This window comes from Mastacembelus armatus, chromosome 9 (assembly GCF_900324485.2).
Source record: "Mastacembelus armatus chromosome 9, fMasArm1.2, whole genome shotgun sequence".
Classification (NCBI taxonomy): Eukaryota; Metazoa; Chordata; class Actinopteri; order Synbranchiformes; family Mastacembelidae; genus Mastacembelus; species Mastacembelus armatus.
Window position 1 is genome coordinate 25,635,435 of NC_046641.1, and position 13,587 is coordinate 25,649,021.

Genomic DNA, 13,587 nt, shown 5'->3' on the forward strand with positions numbered 1-13,587 from the left:
GCATCCCTGCTTAGGCTAGTGCCCCTGTGACCTGGCCCCGGATAAGTGGAAGAAGATGGATGGATAATCAGATTTCATCTGTATTCTTCATGGCCATTCATCTTGCTGCTGCGTTCATGTTCAACGTAAATTCTAGTTTTCAGTCACAATGAGTCAAACATAAAACATGTTCAAGTCTGAAATTACTGACACCTATTGATCTGTCACAGCTGTTGTATTAAAGTTTTCTCACTGAATCACATTGAAACTGAATCAAATCCAAAATATTGATGTTTCACCACTTTGGACAAATAAATTAATAAATATAAAACAATATTTTACAGTTGGTTAAACACAGATGGCAGCAACATCAAATCCGAAGCATTAACACAGCTCCTGTTCTAAATAGGTACTGGTACACTTTTATTTATACAGGGACAGTGCACAATATTACACTGACTTCAAAAGAAGGAAGATGAGTTGTACCATTGTATAAGAGAAAACAGTAAAGCTTTTCGTCTTATTTAACTCTCACATTTGAAAAACAAGTTCAGAAAATCTCCAGCTTTCTTGAAAATGGTGAAAACATCCTACTGCTGAAATTACTGACAACTGGTTTATTTCCCATGCTCTGATTCTGTCTTCACTCCTGGTTAAAAAAAAACTGAACGTTTCAGCCAATCAGCAGCCAGATAACGACCAGGTGCACACACCAAAACACACACCAGTGGGCTGTACTATACAAAGCTGGTGAACTGACCCAGGCTTTGGTCTGGCGAGCCAGCCTGGCAAAGACTGAAGCTGCCCTCCGAGGTAACAGGGAGTACTGGTGATCACTTTCTGCATCAGACGTCGCTGCCATAAATTTCGGTCAAGAAGAGCCAGAAATTGTTATTGACCCACTCAGTGTCTGTCAATCCCTCTGGCATTCAGACACTTCATTGTGAAATTTTATACTTGATGCAGCTGAACCTCCAGTCGCCTTTAGCTCTGACTATTGTGCTATAAACCAAGCCATTCATTACGTTTTAAAGACACTTGAACAGATTTTAACACAATCCTATTCCACAGGCGTGACCCTCACCCTCTTCACATTTTCAACATGATGCCCAAAATAAATGTTCATTGTGATTTTCCAGTGATGCCATGGTGGTTGGATGTGCTCGGTGAAACAGCCAAGTTTCAGCTTAAATCTGTTTTATTGATGATTTAAACTAAAACTCAAAACAGAACCTGCTCCGGACCAATTTAAGTTTGCCACATAAATCACCACGCTGATCCAGGCAGGTTAGAACAGAACCATCTGGGGTCTTTGGAAACCCTTTAGACTCAGCAGGCCTGGCTAATCCACTTAGCTCGCTTCATAGTACAACCCACTGCCCAGAGATGTAAAATCAAAACTGAACAAATGTAAACTTGGTAAACTTTTCTTCCCCATGCTGTTTATTCTTTACACCCAAAACATGTTTAAAATGAATCGGCACATGAACAAAAACATAACACGGCTGTAATGTAGATCTCATCATTTCTCTTAACAATTTGTTTTTACCGCCTCCAAACCATTTGTTTTATTTCACTTACTCGACTCCTCTCTTTATGTATTGCATATAAATATATTCGCTTATAATTAAAACACCATTTTATCGGATTGTTTCTCTCAGAACTGAGGTCACATTCACTCATTCATTCACTAGTTCAATTCATCCATCTGGGATAAAAATAGGACACTGCACTTGAACATTTTAAATAAGTGCTTTTCCTGAACATTTTCTCACAATAAACTTTGTGTCTGCAGTAAAAACACACATGAAGCTGACTCCGCTCAGACCAGGTTTCAAAACCAGCCCTGGTGCAAGTCTGACGTCATCGGCTCACCTGTCTCTGCTGCCTTTACACGCCTGTGGCTGTGACACTGAGCTCTGATTGGTAGACTCCTACGCATCACCCTGAAACTTTTGCTTCTCGCTCCTAAGAGTAGAGGAAATAAATGGTTGTGATGTCACTATGATGATGATGATGATGATGATGATGATGAAAATGGCAATGAAGCTGTGATTCAGAGACGTTGAGGACGAGCAGATGAGATGTTCACAATTAAAGTGTGAAACCTGCTGCTGCAGCTCAAACAGCCATGGCTCAGGTGAGACGCTTAGGTCCATACAAACACTTGTGTACCTGATCACTGAGCTCTGCCTGTCTCAGGTTGACCGTCCCCAACTCCGACCATACCTGCCTCACACTGGGCAGCTGCAACTCTGAAAGTACCAGTCTCAGGTCACTGAGCTCCACCTGTCCCAGGTTAGTCAGTTCTGGTCCAGAGGCAATTTGACGAAGGCAACGGCAGCCAGCTCCTTACAGAACTCCTCCAGGACAATGACTCCTCTCAGCAGAGTTAGGTGTTCCAGCCTGAGGACAGGACAACAGGTAGACTCAGGTGAACTGACATTCAGCAGGAGGTCAGTACTGATTCAGACATCATCACATCAGCAGATAAGAAGTCAGGAAACACCTGAAGACTTCCTGTCTCTTCCAGACACAGTCAGAGAGACAAACAGTCAGACAAACAGACAGGCCAAGTCAGACAGACAGAGTCAGAGTCAGACAGACAGTCAGACAGACAGAGTCAGACACACAGACAGACAGTCAGACAGACAGAGTCAGAGTCAGAGTCAGACAGACAGAGTCAGAGTCAGACAGACAGTCAGACAGTCAGAGTCAGACACACAGACAGACAGTCAGACAGACAGAGTCAGACACACAGACAGACAGTCAGACAGACAGAGTCAGAGTCAGACAGACAGTCAGACAGACAGAGTCAGAGTCAGACAGACAGTCAGACAGACAGAGTCAGACACACAGACAGACAGTCAGACAGACAGAGTCAGACACACAGACAGACAGTCAGACAGACAGAGTCAGAGTCAGACAGACAGTCAGACAGACAGAGTCAGAGTCAGACAGACAGTCAGACAGTCAGAGTCAGACACACAGACAGACAGTCAGACAGACAGAGTCAGACACACAGACAGACAGAGTCAGACAGACAGACAGACAGACAGAGTCAGACAGAGTCAGTCAGACAGACAGAGTCAGACAGACAGACAGACAGGCCAAGTCAGACAGACAGAGTCACACACAGACAGACAGAGTCAGACAGACAGACAGACCGAGTCAGACAGACAGTCAGACACAGACCGAGTCAGACAGACAGTCAGTCAGTCAGACAGACAGACAGACAGTCAGAGTCAGACAGACAGTCAGACACAGACCGAGTCAGACAGACAGTCAGTCAGTCAGACAGACAGACAGTCAGAGTCAGACAGACAGACAGGTACCCAGTGCTGAGATTCAGACCCAGCAGGTGTCTCCTGGTGTTCAACAGTCTGTCGGTCAGGTTGGAGACCTGCTGCATCCTTTGCATCATTTCCCCCATCACCTGACAACAAGACAGACAGGTGAAACAGGGACAAGCTGAAACCTACTTGAGACTTTTTCACCCATCTGTAGCTTACCCTGACAAGGACGGAGAAGAGCGACCTGGAGCAGTGAGACAGGTGTATGTAGGGGTTGAGCAGGTATTCGTGCAGCAGTGGGTGGTTGAAAGCTGACAGTCTGGACAGAACTGCTGTCAGCTGTAGGTTCAACTCATACGGCTGAAAACACAGGTGAGTCAGGTAATGTGAGGACAACAGGTGTGTGTATGTTTTGTGTCAGACAGGTGTGCGTACCTGCTCTAGGATGCGTCCCAGTCGGTCAAACAGAACTTTCAGTAGGTGACCCTCGAAGAACTCTGCCCCTTCACCTGAGGAGGAGTGGGGAGGAACACTGAGTGGCCAATCCCAGGGCTGGGAGAGAGACTCGCACTGCGTCACCTGGAGGAGGACAGGAAGTGATGAGGAGCCAGGAAACCTGTTTTAAGAGACATGAGTCGTCCTTTCCTCTAATCCTTAATGTGCAGCGGCCAATCAGAAACTGATTTCTGATAAAGGGTGTCATGTATTTTACAAATCAGGACGTCGTCTCATCTGACAGTAAGACAATGTTTGTTGAAATGTGACTGATATGATTCATAAAGTTTCATGTTTCTGTGCTCTGATAATTTATATTCATGTGGTCGTTTTAACGTCTCCCTCCTCTGCACATGTCGCCTGTCGTCATCATTCAGTGTGGGAAACATCAACATGGAGGAGGGGGGGCGGTGGAGAGACCAGGACGCTTCACATTGGTTGGACATTTATGGAGAAGCTCCTGATGGAGCCAAACTGGAAGGAACATATGGGAACCCAGCAGCTTTGGAGGAAACTGAGCACAGATGATGTTGTTGTTCTTCACATGTCAGTTCAGTCTGTGCATGGGGGCAGTTTAGGAGCTCAGGGGGTTCACACCTGGTCCATGTCCCTGACTGACATGGGTCAGGCTGCAGGTCTGATGGAAGCAGCAGGACATTCAAGGATGTGGATGTGTCTGGGTTCTATGTAAGGATGTGTGCTCTTACCAGTGTGTGCGCGTCATGAATGTATGATTCGTATCCACCCTCCTGCAGCAGCTGAGCTGATCGAACCTGAACAGGAACCAAACACAGGAAGCTACACACACAGATAAACATCAGTAAACTCACTTTGTGAACAAGAAGACACCTTGACATCCATTAAACAGTAACATGGGCCTGGACCCCGTAAGACTAAACCTGGGGTCACATTACCTCTCAGATGGAGAATGATGTGTAGGTGTGTAGTTACCTGTTGACCACGTCAGCAGCTGAGCCCTGTCCGCAGACAGGAGGAGGAGGAGGAAGGAGCGGACTGTCTGTGAACAGAGTGTCAGAGAAGAAGGGGTCCTCCTCCAGCTCCCTGAAACGCAGACAAAGCTCTTTATTATCCTTACCATTTATGAATCCACTTGTCTGTATGTGATGTGCAGAAGTGGTAGCGGGGCCCCTGGGATTAGTCTCTTTGGGGCCCCAGAACAACAAGCCCAGGTCCTCCCACTCTGAGTGTAATGTGGAAAATCAGGGACATATGTACTGATTGAAGGGCTGAATGAGTCTTTTCAGCATCATCTTAATGTTCTTACCAATGTTTTCTCTGCAATGAGCAGGATTATTAAAACATTCGCTGTCTGCAGGGAGCTGGACAAAAACGCACATCAGGTAGTCTAATTCTATTGAGGATTAATGAGGTCATGTGACTCACTCGCTGTCCTCGGTCTCTGTGTGTGTGTCATCCACACCTGAAGCCTGTGGAGACAGGTAACTGCGACTCTGGAGGAAACACAACACCAGGACATCCAAAATGTCCCTGTGAGGCTTCTGTAGCAGCTCCTCCACCAGAGACAGAGACACCAAACTGATCTGAGGACAGAGACAAACTGATCTGAGTACAGCTGATTCACACACACTGTTGTGGTCATCGGTCATCTGCTGCCTCATACTGATTTCACCGTTATACATGTTTCATAAGTCGGACCAGCATATTGTTAGTGAGCTCCAGCCTCAGCCTGACACTGAATTCACTCATTGGTATCTGACCTTATCCAAAGATGCTGAAAAAGTAACTTCCTCGAGCATCTGGAGCTGGTTTTTGGAAACAGACGGGCCTCCCATTGTTGGTGAGGAAGAACCATGTGAGCCAGGTCAGCGGTGTGGCTCCCTGCTGTGTTTCTAATAGTTTTTGGAGGTCGACGGCACAGACCCATAAGCTGAACCAGGTTCTGGATTCACCACATTCATTGGTGCTGCCAGTCTCTGGATGGGGTTTGGACTCAGTGATGCACACACTGAATGAGCAGCTGCTGGTATAATATAAATGTAAAATTTATCTGAAAGAGTGTGGCTGTCTGGTTTCCTGAAATGAACTGGAGCGGAAGGAGCATTATTTGTGTGGGTGAAGAATTGGTTTTCTTGTTTTTTCTGTACTTATCAGTCCCAGTCTGCATGAAACTCGTAGTCAATCCTGTGGGTATGGATCACCATTAGTTATGACCTGTCCCCTCTTATTTTCACCGTATTTGGTTTTAGGAAATGTGTCTGTCACCATGGCAACAGCACACCAGTATATCCTGCTGAAACCGTGGGAAGAACATGACTTTCATTTCCATTTACGATGTATTGAGGAACAGAGCAAGAAACTCCAGTATTTCTTTCTTCATTTCATCTTCTGAGTTCATTGTCCTTGCTGAGCTCACCTGGTCGGAGATGTGGTCGCAGCGCTGCAGCAGCAGGTGAGTCAGAGTATGTGTCCTCAACACAAAGTGAATCATCTGATCCAGCAAAGATGAAGACTGGACAAGTCTGACAGCAGCACAGAGGATGGAGGTGGAGACCAGGACCACCTGCTCACACCTGAACAAGAAAAACACACCTGGACATCAGACAGGAGGGCATCAGCCACCTTAAGAACTGGTGTCTGTGGTATAAACGTACGTTTGCAGTAGCTGAGGCTGAAGAACATCAACCAACCACAGCTGGTGGACGCACTGAGCTAATGTCACGGCTAACACCTGCTGACACATACACAAATCAAAACCTGCCGATCTCCTGACTGTCAGCAGCGGTATCAGTAGTAACTTCTCCGACGGTGAGTAGTTGTGTGTACCTGTGGTGCCTCTTTCATCAACTCATCCAGGAAGTCAAACCAGGAGAAGAAGTTGGTCATGTGATCACCAGCAGGAAAGTCTGACCTCAGATCAGAGCTGGAGCGAGAAAACTGAGATCTGATAGGAACAGAGAGAAAAATACTACAGTATTACATCCTGTCAGTATTACCTGTACTGCGCTGTGCTGTCCTTCACCTGACACACCTGTCTTATTTGGGTCTGACCTGGTCACTCTGCAATACTGGGTAGCGTGTACACGTACCTCCAGGTTGTGTGAGGCCAGCTCTGCACCTGTCCAGGATCCAGACTCTCCACAGATAGCAGGGAGTAAAGCTCCAGCAGCCTCCCAGCCAGCAGCGTGCCCAGCTGGGTCTGCGCTGATAGAACCTCCCCCGAACATCCAGCCTGGAGGCTGGAGAGCAGCAGGAGGCTCTCGTGGGCCTTCACACACACTGCAGCCCTCTGTGGAGAGACACAGCAAAATGCCGATAGCACGACGACAACACGACAGCAACGCCACAACACATGATGACAAAACAACATAAGGAGAGCCACACAACACAACATGACATGACCTGGAGGTTAGTGAGTGAAATTTACCTCAACAATTACTGAGGATCTGCTTGTTATAAACAATTATACTAATCAATCAGTAAATCTGCATCAGTCACCTGGACTGGTTAGTTGTAACTAACCAGTTGTCCTGTTAACTCACCTGACTCTTGGTCAGCTGCAGAAGAGCTGACAGCAGGCCGCATTCTGATTGGACAGGGCTAGAGGCAGCTGATTCTGATTGGTTGGAGAGCAGTGGAGTTTTTTGATTGGAGGCTTGTGTGCAGAACTGTGATTGGTCAGAGGCTGGAGTCCTGGCCACTGGTTGGTCTAAGATCTGAACACAGAATCAGAGAAGCTCCAAATGTTGCAGCTGATTGGTCGTTAACAGGTTAAAAACAACTACATCAACAGGTGAGTTAAACCTCAGGGGTCGATGAATGTGCCGATGCGTTTTGTGGCATTTTCTCCAGAAAGGAACTTAAGTTACTCCGGTTACTCAGTTTTGATTGTACAGATAAAAGCAATGTATCATTCAAATCTGTAAAGGGTCTAGTTTTAGTTGTATACCCTCATAGAAACAACAAAACGCTGTGCTTTTGTTAAATAAAGAAAGCAGACAGGGTGCGCTCTCTGTCATCTCTCTTGACAGACCCGTAAATAAAACAACCAGAATCTCAGCGAATACTTGGCTCATAAAAATAAGAATTATATGGCTAGAAAGCTTGAAATGTTTTCTTTTGAGTGAAACAATTCAAGTCGAAAACAAATCATCACTTTTGATTTAATCCGTATGAACGTAAGGAGAAGTCCGTTTTCTCCTGTCTCACCTCATTACAGGTAATGCGGTCCCGCCTTGTACACTGTCCACTGTTCACGTGTAAATAATCTCAGGTGAACCAGGTAAATATGTGCACACTCCCGAGAAACGACACAAAATATTAAACTTCATCATAGAATTTACTCACTTTTTCTGCACGTTTGGGTGATGGCGCGCTACGCGGTTCTGGACAGCGACGAAGAGTTTACGTTGTCCTCAAAGGAAAAACGCGACTCAGATGACGAAATTTTGCATTTTGAAGAGCGACTGTAGCCAGCGGAGGATATAATTCCTGACCAGTAATTCCTGGCCACATTCCTGACTGAAAGGCTCCTTGTGCAGTTCATTGTGCGGGTCTTTGTGTTCTCAGGTAAATCACATGACTATTCATCCTCAGACACACCCTCTTGCATATGGCCTTTCTGGACAAAAAGTGTCTTAGAAAATTTAAATCAGTGTATTGTTTACTGTGAATGTGTGAACAAGATGACATTCACAGCACTCTGAAGTAAACACTTTAGCCTACAACATGCTGGTCTCCAAAGTCTTGTGAACCAATGTTCTGTTTGTGTTTTATGGTCTTATTTCAGTGAGTAAAAAATTGTAGTTTTTCACTAACCATGCATAAACACCTTTTTCTCAAAAACACAATAATGTATAAACTTGCTGCTCACATATTATTGTAGCCAATTTTGTGCTGATTACAGTGTTATCAGACTTTAGACATTAATATGTTTAAAAGCAACTTAAAAAAGCACAAATGTCAGGACATGTCAAAACTTGTCCAGGGCCCAAAAACCCCCTCAGACCCCAGAGGGTTAACAGCTGCAGGTGAGTGAGGTTGGGGCTGGGAAGTTACAGGGAGACATTTAGTTACTAAGTGAAGATGCTCATCAAGATAATTAAGATGACACTTTACTAAGGATATAACTCAGGTATCGATTAGTTAAGTTGGTAAGTCTGTTTGTCAGTACATGTAAGTTAAGTTGGTTTGATATTAGACTCTCGTTGGTATTGTGGCTCTTCATTATTTATTTATCCTGTTAGCCTGTTAGTAATATACACAAAAACCAATTTTAGGAAAACTAAACACAATTCAAACAATGAGCAGTTAAATGGTCACATATCCAAAACAAGCTGCAGGTGCAAAAACTAAAACGTTGTGAAAAATGCTAACGCAACATGCAGTGTTTGAAAGCTAACACTGAGCAGATTCCAACAAAACAAGTCATATTTCTCTACCACTAAAACTCACTGAAAGACCAGCCAAGAAATTGCAGAAATAAGTGTCAAATTATGAAGATATATGATTTTTTTGTGAATCTTGTCTTCCCTTTGCTGTTTTCTGATCATACGTTGTTTTTATAAACAAAGACCTTGTTTGTCATTTTTGTCCTTGTCTTAAAAATGGCCCAGGGCTTAACAGATTATTGATTAGTGGGGTTTGTTAAGATGATAACTGGTTACTGAAGATGTTACCTAGTTGCTCGTGTTAGTTTGTAAAGTTGGTCTAACAGATCAAGTCAGATGTAGTTAGTGAAGTTGGTCAGGTAATAGTGAGTTTAGTTGGTTATCTACTGGTTACCTCTAAGACGTATCTGAGGGTGTGTGGTTCCTGTTTGAGTTTGGAGCAGACGGCCAATAGGAACTGAGCCTCCTCCTTCTCCGTTTTAGAACCAGGAAGTGCACAGAGATGAATCAGCTTCTGAAAGGGGGCGGGGCAGAGGTGATATCAGAGTGACATCATCGACACAGAGCCAGCTGAGTCACATGACTGAGAGCACACCTGTTGTTATAAAGACTTGCACATAACCTCCTTATAACCTGTTTGTAAAGTGTGTGAGGGTTTGGAAAGACTAAGATTGTCAGTTTTTAAAAATCAATAAACCTGTTACAAAGAAAGTTTTGAAAGTGTCTTTTTTGTTCTGTTCCATCCTCCGTTCCATCAAATCTCCCTTTTTAAAATTTTCTCTCCGTCTCTGTAGCTTGCTGCTCTCTGATTTTTCCACTGTGCAGCTTCAGGTGTTTCTCACCTGTATGAAATAGCTTTTTTCTAATGGCAGAAATAATGGAGGTTGAAACAGTCACAAGGTCTGAGTCTGTGTTCATTTTAATTCAATTATTCTGATATTTCACTCATTTTTGGCTGCTACCTTAAAACTATTCTATGATATTTAACATCTTCTATGAGATATTTCTTTTCCATATACTCAAGCTGTGTTGCATATTTTGTAAAAGTTTCTATATTTCTATATTTTACTAATTTGACTGAGATATTAAAGTTTCATGAGAAATATTACTAACTTCATTCACACATGGAATGTATCAATAATATTTTTGTCTGTGTAATGGAAAAATTATTTCTTATTCTTACTGATTATTGATTTTTATTATTTCTCACTGTATTCTTGATTTTTACTTGTATTAATAGGTTTTCATTTACAGGTTGATTCACCAAGGATCATGTGTTTTCTTAATCATATCTGATGTTTATGTTCTTCCTGACCTAGTATAGTCTGACACTAAGGGACACAGTGTTCTCAAGGATGTTGATGAGGAGGATCTGGGAGAAAGAGGATCAGAAGGAAGGGACCAGTATAACAGAGCAGACCCAGGATGGAGGGTTAACTGTCCAATGAGAATATAGAGTTTTAGAATACAGCCTTATTAGGGAATCACTTTGTGGAACAACAGGGAAGAACAGACTCAATTATCTGATCATGTCAATGATCATTTGCATTTACTTTGCATGTCTGTATAAGTAGAGGCCTCAGCCTAATAGGAGCTGAGCAACTGGGCAACAGCTGGGCAACAGCTGGGCAACAGCTGGGCAACAGCTGGGGAACAGCTGGGGAACAGCTGGGGAACAGCTGGGCAACAGCTGGGCAACAGCTGGGCAACAGCTGGGCAACAGCTGGGCAACAGCTGGGGAACAGCTGGGGAACAACTGGGGAACAACTGGGCAACAACTGGGCAACAACTGGGGAAGACTGATCGATTGTGTTCTATTCTGTTCTGCTTCTTTCTTGCAAGAAATCTAATCTGAAAAACACAGGCTGTCTGCCCTCTCTTTATTGCTGGTCAAGGGCTTTTGCCACAACAGTCTGGTATTTTAATATTTTTGCTGGTGATTTTAATACATTTTTTCTGATATTTTATTACTTTTGTCAAATCAGTGGTGAGAGACCCAGACAGCCTTTGTGAAATACAGATTCACCGTGACACTGCTCTGTGTTGTAACACTGTTAAAAACCAGATCAACAAAGCCGTGACTTTACCTGTACAGGTCTGTAGACATTGACCAGGTGCAACAGAGGCTTCTGCATCTGAGACAACAGCTTGGAGAAAAACAACAGTACCTGCTGAGACATCCCGGGGGGATACTGAAAAGGAGGAGGTCAGAGAGCAGACCATTAGTTCACGTGTTCAAGTAAAACCTCACCTGTTTGTGAGGTGAGACTCCAGCTGTAGTTAGACAATAACTATCATCACATCACAGGTGAACTTTTGATGGGCAGAAGAAATGACGAGTTGATAAAACATGATGCACTACAGACATCAAACTGTATATTAAAAACCCCAGAAATAGTATAACAATAATAAAAATATAAAAAATATTTTTTTTACCAGGCTTCTCCTCACATACAAATGATCCAGCTCCTTCACACCTTAAAGACCTCATAGTACCTTATCATCCCAATAGACCACTTCACTCTCAGAGTGCAGGTCTACTTGTGGTTCCCAGAGTTTCCAAAAGTAGAATAGGAGGCAGAGTTCTGGTGACCCTGAACCATCCCTTGGGGTTAGGGTTCCAAACTGATCATTCACCAGGAAAACCCATGGACTGTTCAGAGTCGCTGAAAACATTAATGTGGATCAATATAAAACAGTGTGTGTGTTACCTGAGCCTTCCCCAGCGTACACAGCGTCTCCAACACCTTGTGTTGCAGCAGGTACTCCATACATGCTCCTGTCTCCTCCACACCCTGAATCAGTACATTAACCAGTTCATCAGACAGGCTCCATCTGTTTCATTGACATCATTAACAACACTCCAATCAAAAGGAAAATGATTAGCAATGGAGTAAACACAGGTGTATCTAATAAAGCAGCCACTAAGGTGTTTATACTGTGGGCAAGTGAGCACCAGCCAGTCTGCAGTCTGGGGAGAGAGAGGTGTGTGTGTTACCTGCTGTTTCTCCTCAAACACCAGAATATCCAACATCTGTTTGAGATGCCAGGGGATGTCTGTGTGTCTGACAGGACGGCTGTCATCTGTGTGTGTACATGTACACGTACATACACACGCGCGCGCGCGCACACACACACACACACACACACACACACACACACAGTGTGAGCACGTGAACCAGATTGGCTGATCAGGTAGGTTAAAGGACATTTGCATTAGATTCCAAGACTCAGCAGAAGGGAAAGTCTTACTGTTCAACCTGACTCAAATTTTAGCTCGACTCTCTTTCGCTGCCTCCTCCTGAAACTTGGAATCTAATATAAACTGTTAGGGCGCTCATCACCTGTTGTCTCAATGTAATAACGGGTGATTGATTTCCAGTGATCCACAAATGACTCCAACAGATCCACTGTAGGCTCCCTCTGAAAGACAGGTGGACATCAACTACAGCAGCTTTTGTGAAAACGTCCAAATCACATGGACCTGGTGTCGGCCCTCATGGTAATCAAAGTAAACTGTCTATACCTGTAACCCCGCCTTGGTCTGAACACATTCATACACATTACTCTACGTCTGAACACCTGGACGCGTCCCTCCACGTCTCTCTGTCTGAACACCTGGACGCGTCCCTCCACGTCTCTCTGTCTGAACACCTGGATGCGTCCCTCCACGTCTCTGAACACCTGGACACATTCCTCCACGTGGACACAGACCTTGATGAAGCCAGTGTGCCATCTTTAAAGCTAGCTTTAGCAGTTACTTCCATAAGCTGCCGATAATTAGCGTTATTTTCTGTTATAAATAGAATAAACTCTATTGTGTGTCCTCTACTGTCACAGACTTTAACTTTCTCCAACTTTTTAGGGGCACAGACCTGAGCTAGCAGACGCTAACATATGCTACCTGGGCTAACAGCTGCTAACTCACCGTCTCCAGCGCGTGCAGCAACATACTCGTTAGTCTGCTAAACGCCTCCATTCTCCCGCCAAAACCGGCCCACACCGACTATCCGTTAACCCGGTTAGACCCGGTTAGACCCGGTTACTTCGCCGTTTACGGCGACATGTTGACAACTTATCAGCTGATCGCTCGGTGTCAAGCGCCAACATTGAGATATTCATCCGGCTTGGACTTTCAAAATAAAACACAGTCCGAAGAAATTGGACCGCATCCGGTTAGGGTGTTTCAAAATCAGAGCTACTTTAAGAAATGGCTCAATGAGACTGTTTAAACATTAAAATAAAAAAATGATGATCCTCAACTGCGGAAGAGCAGACAAACAGGTTTTACAGAGTAGACTGTAACTGTATGTACATTTGCTTCAGTACAAAGGCTAATTTTGCTTTACTGTCTGCTTCTATATTATAGTTTCATGCAAAAATATTTTCACTGCTTGTATTTAACAGCTGCTTTTACTGATTACTTTACAAATTAATATTTTACATGAAAC

General features: G+C 44.1%; 1 protein-coding gene across 2 annotated transcripts; it reads right to left on the reverse strand.

Moving 5' to 3' along the window:
- Positions 1 to 384: 384 nt before the first annotated feature.
- Positions 385 to 13,253, reverse strand: fhip2b (FHF complex subunit HOOK interacting protein 2B). Of its 2 annotated transcripts, XR_003296530.1 has the most exons (19): positions 13,065 to 13,253; positions 12,481 to 12,559; positions 12,135 to 12,220; positions 11,848 to 11,931; positions 11,224 to 11,328; positions 9,531 to 9,650; positions 7,289 to 7,462; positions 6,836 to 7,035; positions 6,573 to 6,690; positions 6,401 to 6,477; positions 6,163 to 6,319; positions 5,172 to 5,329; positions 4,719 to 4,829; positions 4,475 to 4,565; positions 3,708 to 3,851; positions 3,492 to 3,632; positions 3,315 to 3,415; positions 2,155 to 2,385; positions 385 to 1,947 (listed from the first exon to the last, which is right to left on the reverse strand). XR_003296530.1 is itself a non-coding variant. In XM_026322195.1 (18 exons), the coding sequence occupies exons 1-18, from the start codon at positions 13,113 to 13,115 to the stop codon at positions 2,283 to 2,285; spliced, it is 2,100 nt and encodes a 699-aa protein (XP_026177980.1). In that variant the 5' UTR covers positions 13,116 to 13,253; the 3' UTR covers positions 385 to 2,282. The 2 variants fall into 2 exon arrangements, 1 of the variants encoding a protein (XP_026177980.1); XM_026322195.1 differs by having other exon boundaries at positions 385 to 2,385.
- Positions 13,254 to 13,587: the final 334 nt, after the last annotated feature.